This window comes from Primulina huaijiensis, chromosome 17, assembly GCF_012295235.1.
Source record: "Primulina huaijiensis isolate GDHJ02 chromosome 17, ASM1229523v2, whole genome shotgun sequence".
In the NCBI taxonomy this organism is placed as follows: domain Eukaryota; kingdom Viridiplantae; phylum Streptophyta; class Magnoliopsida; order Lamiales; family Gesneriaceae; genus Primulina; species Primulina huaijiensis.
In genome coordinates this window covers 1,919,769-1,936,192 of record NC_133322.1, presented here as the reverse complement: position 1 = coordinate 1,936,192, position 16,424 = coordinate 1,919,769, and the positions used below count along the sequence as shown (strand labels likewise).

Here is a 16,424-nt window from a genome sequence, read left to right as displayed (position 1 = left end):
GAAGAATCGTATAACAGAAATTTTTTTGATTAATTAAATGGGACCAAATGAACTTTTAAAACTATATGGCATTAATTTTCCTGTATTTGTTGATATTTATTAATTTTTTAAAAAATGTTCGATTATTATAGCCTACCTTACATTTGTTTGCAAGCTTTAAGTTGCTATTAGATTGATAAATTTCAAATAAATAGATTTAAAATGTATTTTTGTTATTTAGATAAGCAAGAGCATAAACTTCAAACTCATCCATTAAATGCTTATATAGTATTTCATGTTAATACATATGTATTTCAAGTTCATCCGGTAATCGTGTGATTTGAAATTTATTTTACTTCATTTTACTAATATGTTGAGTAATATGTGAATTTAATATTTATTTTATTGTAAACAAATAAACTAATCAAAATTCATGGATTTCAAATCTCTCTCCAAATACACCCTAAATTTTTTAATATCAGCACAATACCACACCAAATATTGGATTTTTATTTTTTAACTCAGCAAATGCCTACGTGTTTTAAAAAAATAAAATTTTGGGAAAATATATTTGTTGTTTGATAACTTACACATATTTCATTTTTTATCATGTTGTAGGTCAATTCATGATCTTATTACACTAAAATGAAATTTTTCCCTTCCAATTACAGTTTTTTTTTGTCGAGGTGTTGATTTGACGTCAGAAAATGATGTTGTGACACCGAACATTGCTAACATGTATAATTTCATATTAGTACTCTGATGAAAAACGAATAAAATTGAGAGAGAAAAAAAAAAAACTGATAAACAAAGAATTTGATTGAAAACAAGAAGAAAAAAAACATACAAGTCACAAAACAAAAAATGTACTTTTTCCTAAAATTTAAGGAGTTCGACTTTGCTAAGTGATTTCCCGATCTTGATGAGAAACGAAGCATTTTGAAAAATTACAAATTTGATTTTTTTTATTTATTTATTATTATTATTATTATTATTTAGAAACTATGATCTGAATCGAAACCATAGTGCGCGATAAGCCAGGGGCCTTTCAATCCGGCCTAACATAATATTTCTCAACAAATTTAGTGTAGTTTCATTATCAGTCCTTAGACTATAATTTTCTGCTTTCATTCTATATTCGTTTATTGTGTATATTTTGAATTCTCACAAATTATTGCTTTTTTGTCACTTCGGTATATATATCCTACTCTACTCTATAAATTCTATAATTTAAATGCATTCCAAATCATCACTACCAAAAAAAAAACATTTTCTTGAAATGAGCATAATTTGAAACAATTGCTCAAGTAATAATTATCTCGCACAAACCATACGGTTATTCTCCAAAATGGTTTGTTTAATTTCTTGAGTACACATGAAAAGCCAATTATACATATAATGTTTGTATTTTTTGAGCTCTGAAAAGAAAAATTATTTTTTGAATCCCAACATAAAATTTATTCCTTAAATCATCTTTTGCTGATTGATAAGCTTTTGTTAAATATTTTATTAAGAGTTTTACCTTTCTAGACTTTTATAAAGATTTAGTCTAGATTTAATTTGATGTGCTTAAAATGTTTATTTCCTAATAAATTATCTTACCATGATTTGTAGATATCTAATCAAATAAACAATTCTATGGATGCATATATAAATATAAGGACCATATGTTGTGCATAAGAGTGAAGAGATAGAAAGAACTACTAATAGAGAGAAAATTAAGTCGTAGAGCGTCGCCGTTTGAATAATATATTTATTTACAACTTAGTTGTCGAGGTTATTAGAGACATTTGAAGACAACACTTGTGAAATTTTTAATTGAAGATTTCTTTTTGTTGTTGCAGTTTTTGGAACATAGTTTTTGTATTCTTTGGTTATTCTATTGTTGTTTTAGAATGCAATTGGATTCCTTAACTTGTTAGGGAAGATAATTTTTCATAGAATCACTTTTATTGATTTTGTAAACTCATTTTGTTTTTTTTTTTTTTTAGTGATTAGTTTGACATGATTCATCGAGCAAGTAACTATTTTAGAAAACACCAAAACATTTAATTCCACAATTACCTTTCTTTCCCTACTAAAAATCTTCTTAATTAACTTCATATTTTAAATAGAAAAAAATCTAAACTAAACTTCCATTTTAAATCGAACAACTCTTCTAAATTGAAAATAATTTCATATTAATTATTTAGTATTATTCGATCAAATTAAAAATAATAATAACGCATACAACGCTTGTACATCTTTTACTAATTATAATTAAAGTTGGGGTCTCTACACTTATACACTTTTAAATGATTTGGTGAAAATTTATCTAAAATTACAAATATACCCTCTTTATATAACTTTATTTATTGATGATTTTTTAATTTTCCTAAAATAGTATTTCTTTTTAAATCTTACAACCCTATCTTTATCTATATTTTAATTTTTTTTTTAAAAAAACATTAATTAGAAAACAACAAAAAGTATCTGTTTAAATAATGATTTGTTACGTGCAAAAGTTCGTAGTATATATGTACATTAATACGTTAATTTTAGGCTAATGACGATAATCACACAGAGATAAGGTTTTGGGACTCAGATAATGGACACGTATTATAGATCAGGAGCACTTTGGACCTGGAATTCACGTTTTGACAATACATTGGGCTTTGATCGAAGACTGAGCCCAATTATTTATTGGCAAAAGGGCCCAGCTGACATCTATATCTATATCTACATTTACCGATATATTCCTTTATAATATATATTATATTCGAGTCATAATAAAAACATAACAGTGGTTTGGTGTAATTTTTGGAATCCTTCAAAATCATTTTTATTTTTAGCCTCTTATTTATTTTTATTTTTTGCATCCAAAACTCAAATTATGAAAAGATAAATCTAAACAAATTATTAAAAAGAAAAAATAATAAATTTTATTTCAAAAATTTGAATTTCAATTACAACTTTTTTACAAAAAAAATAATTATAAAAAAATCCACTAGATATATACGAAACTCTCAACATGGGAGCTAATACTAACTAAGTTGTGGAAATATGTACAAGGTTCGATGCCATCTGGTGGATGTCTTTTCCTTGTGGTGTAATTAATGGTGAATCTTTGAAGTTTTGAATATATACTTGATAATCGAAATTTATTATTATTTTTTTAAAAAAAAATGTTTAGACTTTAGATCCACCCCGGATTTTAAGCACGAGTTTGAAGATCATTAATTGAAATTTATGAATCCGTCGACGCATTTCGATTGGACGACAGGGACATTGTTGGGTTCATCGAGAAATAATGTTAATTAATGTTCAATAATGTCACGATAAGACAAGTTAATTAAATGGTGGGCCCTAACATGTCTACATCATAATTAATAAATTACGGGTTAATTAATCCCATTTCATTTGAGTGTTAATAAACATTTTGACGTGTTTATTTATTTATTAAAAGATTTAATTAATCGATAATCCGAACCCATTAGAAAGAGCATGCATGACAAACAAAATCTAATTTTTCTTTGCAAAATCATCAATTTGGAGTGTAATTAGAACCCTAGCTGGTTTCACGTGTACTACTTTTTACACGCAGATCTTGTGCATGAATCGGCAGATTAATTAACCTAATAATGTTTTTTCCCTGAAAATATTACATAAAATTTAATTTTCAATTAGATTTTTAGAGCGATGAGAAATAAATTTCCGATTTTATTTCAGATATATATATATAGTTTGTGTATGACTAATATATTACGCACAAAAAATTATGATTCTTTTGGCATTCGGTAATTTCAATTAAGCAGAGTTTTTGGGTAAAATGCTAAATAAGAAACCTAAATTAAAGAAATTTCGATTATTATTTATTGAACAAAGTCAAGACAAACTTATCAAGAATCTCTGCGTTCGCTAATCTCTGTGGGTTCCGCAATTGCTCGTACGAAAATGTACCAGCTCTTCGACTTTTATATAGTCAACCAATCCATCCGATCATATATATATATATATATATATATATATATATATACACAATTTCATATAATATGATTCAGACAAAATAAAGTTGAGGGGTAAATTTTTTTTTTCTTTAAAATAAGATAATAATACCTAAAATTTTACACGTGTTTTCCATTTAACACAAAAATGGTGAATTTCTCTATTTCTAACTATTAATATTTTTATCTAATTTAAAAAAAATAATGAGTATGTATCTATTTGTCAGAGGTCTTATTTCTCTGCTTGCCATTAATTTTTCAAGAACAATTCTTTATGCAAAAAATAAGAGGCATTTATATTTTATTTTATTTTCTAATTAGTTCTCGTCAAAACGTTTTACTCTACTAAATTATATATATACTTGCCCGAACTGACTTTTTCGATTCTTTAGAAAACTACAAAAACTCAGGCATCGTTTGGATAAGAACTTATAAAAGGTTTTTTTTTAAAAATTGTTTTTACAATTTTTTTATAAAAAGTTTTAATAAAAACACTGAAAATATTTTTAAAATACTTATTCAAACAAAATATTACCGATTTAACAAGTGAATCAAAGTACAAATCGAATCCCAAATAATAAATAATTAATTATTTTGAGTGTCAACATATATACATTATATATATGCATTGTGGGGGTAAAAATAATTTATATTTATTGTTATGTAATTATATAATATAATACAATAAAAGTATGGACAAAAAAAAAAAAAAATTACTAGTCATAATTTAGCCATAATTATTTAGTTGAGATTCATTTAACTCATAATTATGTTATGCGGGACCCGCCCTCGCTGACAAGGGGAAAGGTTTGACCAATTGCAGCAAAAGGGATGTTTGACTTTTAATTTTCATTCGACGTCACTACTGACATCCCATTTTTGTGCACCCTATTGAATTAAATAAATTGATTTAAAAAATTACTTTTTTTTAGGATTTTAAAATTCACCACAAAATAATCAGTACAAAGTGTTATTGAGAAACGATTAGTTTTTTTATATAAATATAAAAATGTGTCTATAAAAAATTTATAGATATTGTATTTCAACTCAATATGAGATTCTTTCCCTCTCAAATTTGCATTAGAAATTTAATCCCCACCACGTATAAGAAATAGCAGAAGTTCTCATATAGTTCTCCAGTCCGAGCAAGTATATATAAAAATTCTGAAATTCAGAATTTCTGAGATAAGCTACCATTTGTTTATCCTGAAATTTGATAATTAATATTGGGTTTTCGGTCAACCCTACTGATATTCACAATAAAAAGTAATATTCTTAACATAAAAAGTAATAATTTTTCATAGATTACCCAAATAAGATATTCGTATCACAAAATACGACTCATGAGACCGTCACACACAAGTTTTTATCATTTCAAATAGAGCCAAAAAGGAGTCTTGTACGTTAAATATTTGTTTACCCCTTCGGCTAAGGTTCTCTCCAGAACAGCCAAAAATGGGGGATCGGTTCTTATCTCCACTTGGACGACATGTTTCTACGGCGTGAGCCAAAAATGGGGTAAGACCTATTTTTTAATAATTTTTTTTATATAAATAAAAATAATTATATTTTAGCTATTCGTATTGATTTAAAAAATTGAATTAAATCGAATTTATCATGACTTAAAATGTAGAATTAGAAAATATTTATATATATATATATGTAAATAAAAAAGTACCGTAAATATGCAGATAAATTTTATTTTTACCTTTTTAAAAAAAAGTCATAATCTCATGTCACATCAATTTATATATGCAGCATTATCATGAATACTTTCATTTGCTCCTTCGATGAATACAATGCACATTCACGATTTATTTCATACACATCANATCTATATATAAAGATAATATCTGATTCATATGCGGTGATAAACTTAATATTTTTTATATATAAAATTGTATGTATTGAAATATATGTCACATTCCATCCTCTCCCTCCCTCTACTGCTCTACACACTTTCCTCGACCTTTTCTATCTCTCAACTTGTTTCCTGTTATTTTCTATTCCCTCCATGCTTCCAATTCTTGTGCTTGAATTCTGTGATATTCTTTTTTGCTCAATCCATCATACTTTATTTGAACATTTTATTTTTCTTTAATCATTTTGTAGTTTCCTGCTCGACCTTTTAAGTGTTAAAAATGGCTGGTTTAGACTTGAGTTCAGCTTCTAACTTTGTTTCTCAGATCCATCTCCAACCGCAGCCGAATTCCGACGATGAACCTAACCGCAACTACTTTTCCGGGGATAATATAGATAATTCTTATCCGGGTTCCCTCGATGCAGCGGTGCGTAGGCCAAGAGGCCGTCCACCGGGCTCCAAGAACAAGCCTAAGCCTGCAGTAATCGTGACTCGAGAAAGCGCGAACACTCTTAGATCACATATCTTGGAGGTTGGCAGCGGCGCCGACGTGTTTGAGGCTGTGGCGAGTTACGCCAGGAAGCGGCAGAAGGGGATTTGTGTGTTAAGCGGTACTGGAATCGTCAATAACGTGAGTTTGCGGCAGCCGGCTGCGGGGGGGTCGGTAGTGACGTTGAATGGGCGGTTCGAGATATTGTCGTTGTCTGGGTCGTTCCTTCCACCGCCCGCGCCGCCGGGTGCCACCAGTTTAACCATATACTTGGCCGGTGGACAAGGGCAAGTGGTGGGAGGGAATGTTGTCGGTGCGTTGATTGCCTCGGGCCCAGTTACTATAATTGCAGCCTCGTTTACCAATGTGGCGTATGAAAGACTGCCGTTAGACGAGGAGGAGGAGGAGGAGGAGGAGGGGCTTCGACTGTCGGATGGCGGCGTAGGTGGTGACGTGAAAGGCGGAGTAGGTAGTGGCCACCACTTTCATGATCCATCGTTTGGCCTTCCTTTCTTGAATATGCCATTCAATAATATGTACAACGGCCAGCTTCCGATGAAGGCTCATGCCCCACCGCCGGGAACCCAGGCGGCATCGGCCGGACACGGTTTTAATACTGTTTAACTTTGAAGGTTTGACAATTTCCACGAGTCATCGTTTGGACATCCTCTCCATGTTATTGTACATTTATTTCATCGTTTTTGTCGACAATTTTTTTTAAAAACAAAAAATCGTAATCCTCAAAATAATAACTCTTAGCTACAATTTAAGTAGTCATCTTATCTATAATTTAATCTAGTGATAAAATATTTGACGTTTGGTTATGCATAAATTATCTTAATGAGAAACAACATGAATCTTTGTTTCTTACAGACAAAAAAAAAATCCATTGCTTCACATTTATGAGTAAAACTGATGAAATAATAATTAAGGAGAGAATTAATCGAGCATGATTAAAATTGGATTACCAAGCAATAATCAAAATTAGATTTTTTTTTTCGAGGAGATAAAAATTTAAAAATTGGATTACCAAGCAATAATCAAAATCAGATTTTTTTTTTCAAAGAGATAAAAATTTAATGATATTTCGTGAAAAAAATTCCTTATTCGAAATCTGTGACTAAAATTTTCTTTTGAACGAATTAAGTTTTGGCGGAATGCTTCACTTAATTCAACAATTAATCTTGTTTGACTTGATTAGCGAAGTACACTCCAAGAAATGGTAAAAGTCATAACAATCTTGCTGCACCCCATGACTAAATTGGCAAGCATTATTTAGACTAGTAGGCTTTTTTATTAAAAAAAAAATTCATGTTACATGATTTTACGCGTTAATTTTTCGAGACATATATTTTATTGAGATCACCTATAAAAAATATTTATGCTAAAAATGTTATTTTTTATTGTAAATATGAACAAAGTTGACTCATCCCGCGAATAAAGATTTATACGTCCGTTTAACAAGATACATACTCCTTTTATAATAACTTGTAATAACCAATATTATATATATACATACACACACATTAAGCTGTGTATATTTTTTAATCTTTTTTTATAACGACTTTGTTCTTAAATGTGTACTAGATAAACTTCTGAACTAATGCACATTCAGCTCGTATATTTATCACGAGCAAGTTCAAATAAAAAAGTTGTAGTTTTTTATTTTAAAAAATATATAAATAAGTCCAATTTTTTAAAATGCTTTTATTTTAAAAAACAAAAATAGTTATGATGTTTAGATAAATGTTCAAAAAAATACTGTTATTTTAATTTTTTAAAATGAATTAGAAGTAAAAATCAAAAAATCATAAATTTCAGCTTACAAAAAATATTTTTTAAGTGTTTTTTAAAAATGGTTTTTGTGATAAAAACATCACATTTATTGAGAAAATAATTTTTTTTTTTTACAAAAAAATGCTTTCATCTCAAGACCTTCTTGACCAAACGGGCTGAGGTGAGGAGGTTTGAAAATGTTGATTGGAGCAGTAATTTTATAGAAAATGATTTCACTGTACGCATTTTATTTGATTTTGAAAAGTTTAATTTCAAAAAGAGTGTTCTTCTAGAGGCAATATGATCTACAAGTATAATGGGTTCAAGTTGTTGGCCAGTTTCTTACTTTAAAACCGAATAATTCCACATATTAGATGTTTATTATTGGTTTGTTGGGTTACCTTGAGGTAAAACAATGTGCTGAAATAATACATGGAATAAGCAAATGATTGAAATATATTTAGCATGCTAGTGTACGTTTTCGCTGTCAAAAGACAAAATATTAGTTCAGAAATATTGAACAAACAACCTCTTTTAAATTACTGGATCAAAATTTCAACCAAGTTTCAATGAAATTTCGGAATACTTTTTAAATGAATTTTGGGCAATTTCCCAAGAAATAATTGCAGGTTAGATTTCATGTTCTTAAAGATTAAATTATATATGAAAATTTCAGTTTGCAATTAGAATTCAAATCTTATATGATCACTCTCTACCATTGATCAAAACAAACTTGTTGACCAAATTTGAATCGACAGACTTCCTAAGTCCAGTTCATTAGGGCCGGGGGAACATTGGCTTCAAGAACTGACCTGTTGACACCATGGGACACTCCCCCAGGCACCATTCAAGGCGCCTTCAAAGCAGTACCGGAACACAGTTGCTCCTAAAATTGTAGCTTTAGCGATCATCTTCCTCGACTGTGTGGATCGAAAGGAAGGGTCTATCGTTCAGTCGAGGGTCGAAAGGAAGGGTCTATCGTTCAGATCACTCGACAGGGTGATAAACTTATCAGAGCGGAGCTATATGTACTTCGGTATATCAAAAGGAAATGGATGGAGCTTTACTTGGAATTGAGTCTAATGTATAATGGCCAACTCGTCCTGTACGAAACAGATTTAGTAATTTGGTGGCTACCCTCTTCCAATTAGTTTCTTCTTCTGATTCTGAAGGAAGATGGAAAACCTTCAGAAGAAGGTTGAACTCTTCTTCCATAAGTCGTGCCGTATCTTTTCTGTTTTCTAAGTCACCCTTAAATGATGAGATGGCCTCAAAAAGGGTTCGTCTTACATTGTTGACAATGAAGTCCTGGGTGAAAAATCATCATAACAGTAAAGTTCGGAAATGTATCACGATACCACGTGGAGAAACAAGAGAAAGATGTGCAGCTTCTTTTTGTCATCCCGAACTCATCATCAAGAAAGTGTGTTGGAACATGGTAAGATGCTTGGAGAGTAGAAAATGTTGCAATGCGTTCTTTCTAATTTAAACACAAACAGATTACCTGAGTGTGATCTGTTGGATATTGCTTTTTCCGTCTTTTGTCCAGATCTGTTCCTCCTCCACTTGATAATCGTCCGATTTCTATGCCAGATAACTTTCCCCATTTTGTGTATTCGTCACTGGAGTTGAGAATCGAGAGGAAATATTGGACAAGTTCTATTTCTCCAACTGCACTATCTTTGATCGCTCCTGCATTTTGCAAACAAGATCTGAAAATCTCCGTTAAAACTCTACACTTGGAACACACTACTGATATCATATGTGAGTGGCTGCACGTGTGTATGAACAAGCGAGTGTTTTTACGTTTTCTGTTTATTTAGGCACAAAGAGGAACACAAATATATACTTCATGGATTAAATAATGGTACCTGTTAAAGCAAGCTTGGAGCATACCCAATCATCATTTATCTTGGAAGGTAAAATACCTGGAGTGTCCAAGACATAGACATTTGGATGGCTAGCAATCTGCCATTAAAAAGTTTTTAAGTCAAATAATTTACGATATTTAAGAAGCTTGGAGGAAACAGCACAAGAGGAACAACATCACAGTAATGCTAACAGGCAGATGAACTGAGGAGATACAAGTTGTTTGCGTAACAAATTAAAGATCACAAGATAAGCAGAAACTATAAAGACCTAAGAAACATCTTGCAAGATAAAGTTGGATAGAAAATTAACGGTCAAATCCATCACCACGATATCAAATACCTACTGATGCAAACAAGGTATCAGAATAGAATAAAAATATATAAACTTGTTCAGACGGCTCAGTAATTTAATTTTGGTGCAAGTTGTAATGGAAAGAGGGTTAGTCACAGCTCAGGCCTTAGGACAGGGGCCACTAGAAAGACTTTGTCTAATAAGTTTCACCAGCAGCGACTTTGAATTCTCACAATCTTTTCGAAACCATTAAATTACAAGGTTTGCTCATTAAATAGTGAGTCAATGCATGTGAATAGAATTTCGTACCTTTAAGCTGCTTATACTCTTTGTCTCGCCTGGCTGTGGACTCACAATAGAATGTTTTAACTTCCCTTTCTCTTCAAATCAATTAAAGTTTTGTAAATTTAGAAGCATAAATTTTATGTTTGGAAAGGAAAAGCAAGAAAAGGTGGCAAAACTATATGAAATGCATGACTATGAAACAAATTTTTTAATGATTCGGTGGTGTTATATGAACAAAGAAATCAGCACCTGCCGCTGTAATCCTTCCAACCTGATGTAAGGCATTGGCTAGCGCAGATTTTCCCACGTTAGGAATACCAACAAGCATTAATGTTATGGTATTAGCAGGATGATGTTTCATTTTGTTCATTTCTTTGACTCTGGCTTGTATAAAGTTCAAGAACTGCGAGTTTTTAGTGTGATAGTAAGATCATAATGACATCAACAAAATTACTGTCATTTAAAAGGTGGGATGAAGGTAGTTGGGAGGCTTCATAAGCAAAGCCTTGTATTTGAAAAATTAAAAAAAAGTATTTATGCAGTTGCCAGCAATCATTCGACGGTTCATGTATTTTAGGATTATTTTTTTTATTAAAAAAGTACATGATTTGGGATAAAATAGCCATTTTACACCTTTCATTAGACATTTTTAGGAAATTAAGAACAATTTAGGACCTAAGGACAAAACTTGTATGATGAATTATGGTGGGGAGATATCAGTAATAAGCCATGGAACATGGCTGCAATCACCTGATATTTTATGCAAAAAGATCAGCATGATAAAGATTATATGTCCTCGTCAAATAATAGCCATTGGATGGCTGCACACTAGCTGCACTTCAGATGATGGATCATATTTGAAAATGACTGTAGACTTACCTCCTGGACATTTTCCTTATTATGGGAATCGACTGCAAAAGAAGAGCAGTTATGTTCCTTCAAAAACCTAAGCCATTCCTGCACAGGCAAAATGCAATATTACTTGAGAGTAGAACATGTATTTGGAAACATAGATACTGTAAAAGTTTTAACTGAAAAGTCGAAGCCATTAGCTGAATCAAAAATAAACCACAGCTAATATTTGATATCGAAAAAATATTCACAACTCTCAAAAGCATAATCAAGAATGTCTCAAGTCTACATATTTCTATGCGCAGAAAAATATTACTCACCAATCAACTTATGAGGGAAACTAAAACTGCTTTAACATGCAAAACAGAAAGGGGAATAAAAGAAGAGGCAAGTCAATAAACTAGTAAACTGCTCAAGATATCTGATCTATTTACATCATATACTAACGAATGTGAATGTAACTACTACATACTAGCCACACTTCCTAGTTCCTACGTGAAAGCTTCAAAACCCGAGGGCTCCAAAGGCACCATTTTTTTTTACTTCTATCCCTTAGAGTATCACATCTGAATCTGATATAACATGCCATTCACAACTGTGAAAAGTGACAAACAAGTAATATAAGCAGTGCACAGCCAAAAGAAATTATATATAACCAACCAATCACCTTTGTCTGACAGCGGTTTGCGAGATCCTTTTTATTCAGCACTATGATGTGCCTCGCGGACGGAGTTAATTTCCTCAATTGCCCGTACTCTGACGACCATGGAATCTAAAAATGAAGAAAATATAGATGGGCAAGTTATTTCTCTACTCCACATCATCATATGTTTCTCCTACAAGCATATAATCTTTTACGGATAAGCATGCTTAGGCATGGATTCCATCCGGAAAGATAGGCCATCCCCAAATAGAAAATTTAAATTCTATTTCAAAGAAAAAGCAATTTTCAACTCCAATATACGGGGGAAAAAAGGGGACCGGCCCGGACAATCCGGTTAAAGCTAGAAACTTTATTTAGTGGATCCCGACACTTCACCAAACGGTAGAAATCCATGAATTCATCCGTCGACGAATAACGGACTCTGGCTCACACGAACATTCCAACAAACACGTGGAAGGCGTATGAACCACGTATAAACTGCAACGATTGGAAATCTACCCTGGAATCTCTGACTTCAAGAATAAGGTCGACAAGTGGTAAGCGTTCAGAAATGGCGCGAGAAGCGGCGGCCATGTGAGGAGTGTACCACCAATCTGAGCCTCTGTTTGCAGCCACCTGCTTTACTGCTTCCCCTATCTTTTGAATTAGACTAGCCGCGGCCGCCATCATTCACAGTACGAGGCTAAAGGAGTGTTTGGCATGGTGCACATTAATACACCCAAACAGTTCTGGAAAAAAAGTTTAGTTTGACTTGGGTGGGTCGGTACCCATCTAAGGACAGAATGGTCATAGTTCGGGTTCGACCCGGGCTTCGACCCAATTCATCTTTTAACTAGAGCAGTCAAAATGGATCGTCCTTTAGTCAATAAATAATCGAATATAAGCTAGAGCCAAGTTCCGAATAATTCAAAAGCACTTTTCGAACGCAATTAGCCAGATTTATACTCATCCTCAAATGTTAAATTTTTTGTTGAGTCAAATTCAAATATTATGATATTAAGGATTTTTTCCCAGAAAAATCAAGAATTCAGATTTGGGGTTGAGTTGTGATTTTTAAGTCGAGTTACATTTCTTTTGAAAATATTTTAAAAATTGAAGTTCTTTTTTAGTGGTTTTTTTTTTCCGAATATTATTATAAATGAGTTTCGAACTGAATAAAACACATTAAAAAGTGATATTATATAATGATTATATCGAACAAACGAAATAATATAATGATTTGTCGGAAATAGGGTCCAATGTGGAGCTGTTGGATAATTGTAAACAACTCGTAGCATCAAATATCATTCGATTCAATAAACGATGGAGATGGCGGAAATAATATAATATTATTTAGGAACCAAAAAATAAGACGAGGATTTTCAACGTGAAAATAAAAAATAATCCAGAACTATACATTTCGAGTAGCAACTCTTGTTATCCTTCCTAGACAATTGTCTTTAGGCCTGGAATGTGGTAGGTACATCAATGGACTCGCAGGATTTTGTCTCTCAAGCCTGCAACAAGCAACGAAAAATATTAAGAAACTTTTCCCAGAAAAATCAAGAATGGGATGAGAGAACGAACTTGTAATTTAAGACAAAATAGTGAAGAAATATCGCGATTTCGATCTTGGCAAGATCGTTTCCGGGGCACAATCTGCTTCCAGCACCGAAAGGAAGAAAATTCCCGGCTTTGGGTGTGAATCCCTGCACATTATATTGGGACGTATTAGGATTAGAGACTGAAGTATAAATCACAAAATATGCCATAGCGCCACCAGAAAAAACTCAGCGCTATATTTCAATCGCAAAGAAACTCACATCCCATCTCGAAGGATCGAACTTCTTCGGTTCAACATATGTTTCAGGATCCAGATGAACACCCCTAAACCATACCAAAACTTTCCATCCTTTCGGGATCGTGTAACCTGAAGATTGAAGAATCAAATCAAGAAAACGTTACTTTTTGTCGGACACAGTCAATTTAAGAACCATGATCTATGCATATGAACAAAATCTAAAAGGGCATGGATTGTTGACATAGTAGTTTTACCACTGATGCGAACATCCTTCCTTGCCTCTCGGAAGACCACAAGTGAGAATGTAACGACGCGAAGTGTTTCATCGATTACCTATGAGATTTACAAGCATAATTTTTTAAGAATAAAGGAATCTGAAGCCGACATCGTCAATGAGTTAGTAAGACAGCAAACCTTGGAAAGATACTCCATTTGTCTAACTTCTCTAAGCGTCAAACCTTGTTGGCCTGGTGGCCTGTTTTTCACAATTTCTTCTTGCTCTGCCTGAATGCATCCCACATTTTATATAAAAAAAATTCGTCATGAATATAGCGAGAAAAAGGAGTTTAAAGCGCGATACTGATGGCCATTTTAAGGAAGTGGGATTCTGCGTGACTTTAAAAAGTTAAACTACTGTTTCCTATGATAGTAGAATTAATGCAAAAATGACAAAATAGGATGGGATTCAACGTCCTTGTATCGTCTCATATTTAGCTCAAGTTTTTTTAAATAATTGGAGTGTTATTATCTCATCCACAAGCCAAATGGATTAGTATATAAGAATAGAGCCAGCAGTTGCTACATTGATAGCACAACATTAAGCTCTCATTTAACATACAAATATATAGCAGAAAACTCAGTTTATTTCATTCCCTGAAATATTGAACGTTACCTTAGCTTTTTCTAACACATGGGGATGGTTTTGGAGGAACAGTGTTGCCCACATAGTAATATGCCCCGAGGATTCATGGCCAGCATTTAGGTACATGACCAAAATGTCGATAATCTCTTCGTCATTCAATCTTCTACCATACTCGTCTTCAGCATTCATTAGAGCATCCATCATGTCTTTCCTCTCGCTTGGCAGATGTTTCCTCCTCCGCTCCCTACGTTCTGTTACTATACCTTGAAGAACAGCGACAAGTTTCTTACGAGCCTGAATGATCAACATGAGTTGATTTAAGAATCAATGTTTTGGCGAATGGAAAAAACATCATTAAACGTACGTTGGAATATTTCAAAATTTTTTTATCATAATTGTTCTCACATCTTTCGTAGAATCTGATGCTTTTTACACCAAGTTATCAACATAGCAGAACTTGTAACTGGCAATTGCTCAAATTTGAGAAGATCTTTTTATGATCACATTGGAATATTATCTAATTTAGTGTCTTGAATACAAAAAACATGTCACAAAAGGTGCAGTCTTTACTACATAGATCGAACACATTCAGCAATACTAATTACCTTAAGTGCCTTATGGTAAGAAAATCCAGGAATATTGATTGCCATAGCTCTGACTCCATAATTCAATGCGGTATACTCCCTCTCCAAAGTTTCCATAACAGCTTCACTTTCTGAGCTCAAGAAAATGTACATTATTATCTTAAAAGTTAGTTTCCTAAGTTCAGTCAAGAACTCGATTTGCCCCATCTCTGCCCATTTTCCTAAGGCCAATACCACATTATCTTCTATATATTTCAGGTAAACAGATAGCACATCTTGCCCGTTCACAGGTGCTGATGTCAACTTGCGCAGCCGCCTATGCTCCTCATCGAAAATTCCGACGAATGAATTCTTCCCGATGAGGTTCACGGTGGCCGATGGCCAACCTGGCTTGAACGAGTCATCGTCAGTTAAAACTCTCCGACATGTTTCTGCTGTGGTGACAATTATACTAGGGTTGCCAAACATGTACACCTTGTACATTCCAGTATGTCCAAATCTGCAATTTTTTGGGAAAAAAGCTGAGCATTTCAATGAATTTGATTAAATTTCGAACATTCAATCTGAGACGTGAGAATGTAAAAATCCAAGGGAAACGTGAAAATGGTGTCATCGTATCCTCAATAGACTAATAACAATTGAATTATGGCAAATGTATGTGCTTAGCCATGTAACTTTAATTTTATATATATATATATATATATATAATTTTTGTTATTTTCATCAGAAATCATGATCGGTGTCATTTTACAATGACTTGTCATAAAATGTGGCTGAAATTGCAAACAAAAAATAAGAATATCGGACTAAAACTAAATTGAAAATATAAAATACCAAAAGCATGAGATACTCAAAAATATATATTTTTAAAAAAAAAAACAATTTGAAACTAATAGAATTTACCAAATAAATTTAGTTTCACCATTCCAAATGATACAAGAAACAAATACAGAAAAGCAAAACGAATAGATGTGATTCGGCAAGACGTGAAATTTAGAAAAGAAGTCAAATTTATGATAAGAAAATAAATCGGATATGTCACGTCATAGCAAGATTGATATGGCAAAAATTTAATAGGTAATTCGCTTCAATCTCAAATACTTACGAGAGTGAACATTTCCTTTCTTTTCTTTTCTTTATATATA

The 16,424-nt window shown here is 32.4% G+C and overlaps 3 protein-coding genes across 4 annotated transcripts in view; 1 reads left to right on the top strand and 2 right to left on the bottom strand.

Annotated features, from left to right (window-relative positions):
- Window positions 1-5,865: 5,865 nt before the first annotated feature.
- Window positions 5,866-7,090, top strand: LOC140963184 (AT-hook motif nuclear-localized protein 23-like). The gene has a single exon (XM_073422470.1). The coding sequence runs from the start codon at window positions 6,104-6,106 to the stop codon at window positions 6,935-6,937; it is 834 nt and encodes a 277-aa protein (XP_073278571.1). The 5' UTR covers window positions 5,866-6,103; the 3' UTR covers window positions 6,938-7,090.
- Window positions 7,091-9,006: 1,916 nt separating this feature from the next.
- On the bottom strand, window positions 9,007-12,798 carry LOC140963427 (DAR GTPase 2, mitochondrial). 2 transcript variants are annotated; one of them, XM_073422751.1, is made up of 9 exons: window positions 12,552-12,798; window positions 12,057-12,161; window positions 11,417-11,494; window positions 10,787-10,940; window positions 10,562-10,632; window positions 9,961-10,057; window positions 9,594-9,781; window positions 9,275-9,397; window positions 9,007-9,192 (listed from the first exon to the last, which is right to left on the bottom strand). In XM_073422751.1, exons 1-9 carry the CDS (start codon window positions 12,720-12,722, stop codon window positions 9,169-9,171), a joined length of 1,011 nt encoding a protein of 336 aa, XP_073278852.1. In that variant the 5' UTR covers window positions 12,723-12,798; the 3' UTR covers window positions 9,007-9,168. The 2 variants fall into 2 exon arrangements, with proteins under 2 accessions (XP_073278852.1, XP_073278851.1); XM_073422750.1 differs by having other exon boundaries at window positions 9,007-9,397.
- A 497-nt stretch (window positions 12,799-13,295) lies between these two features.
- The window catches only part of LOC140962349 (ent-kaurenoic acid oxidase 2-like), a 4,767-nt gene continuing 1,638 nt past the window's right edge, over window positions 13,296-16,424 (bottom strand). Inside the window, exons 2-8 of the mRNA XM_073421215.1 lie at window positions 15,301-15,778; window positions 14,726-14,989; window positions 14,248-14,337; window positions 14,088-14,166; window positions 13,856-13,962; window positions 13,620-13,741; window positions 13,296-13,549 (exon numbers count right to left, since the gene is read on the bottom strand). Coding sequence (XP_073277316.1) covers window positions 13,444-13,549; window positions 13,620-13,741; window positions 13,856-13,962; window positions 14,088-14,166; window positions 14,248-14,337; window positions 14,726-14,989; window positions 15,301-15,778 — 1,246 coding nt within the window. The 3' untranslated portion in view covers window positions 13,296-13,443. The remainder of the gene's footprint in view (window positions 13,550-13,619; window positions 13,742-13,855; window positions 13,963-14,087; window positions 14,167-14,247; window positions 14,338-14,725; window positions 14,990-15,300; window positions 15,779-16,424) is intronic.

Bases quoted from the DNA above. Each gene is read 5' to 3' on its own strand.
- LOC140963184 (XM_073422470.1), top strand. From the start codon at position 6,104: ATGGCTGGTTTAGACTTGAGTTCAGCTTCTAACTTTGTTTCTCAGATC.
- LOC140963427 (XM_073422750.1), bottom strand. From the start codon at position 12,722: ATGATGGCGGCCGCGGCTAGTCTAATTCAAAAGATAGGGGAAGCAGTA. The intron at 11,495-12,056 runs GTGATTGGTTGG...TTGCCTGTGCAG, and splicing joins CAAACCGCTGTCAGACAAAG to GAATGGCTTAGGTTTTTGAA. The intron at 9,782-9,960 runs GTACCATTATTT...TGCAAAATGCAG, and splicing joins CTCCAAGCTTGCTTTAACAG to GAGCGATCAAAGATAGTGCA.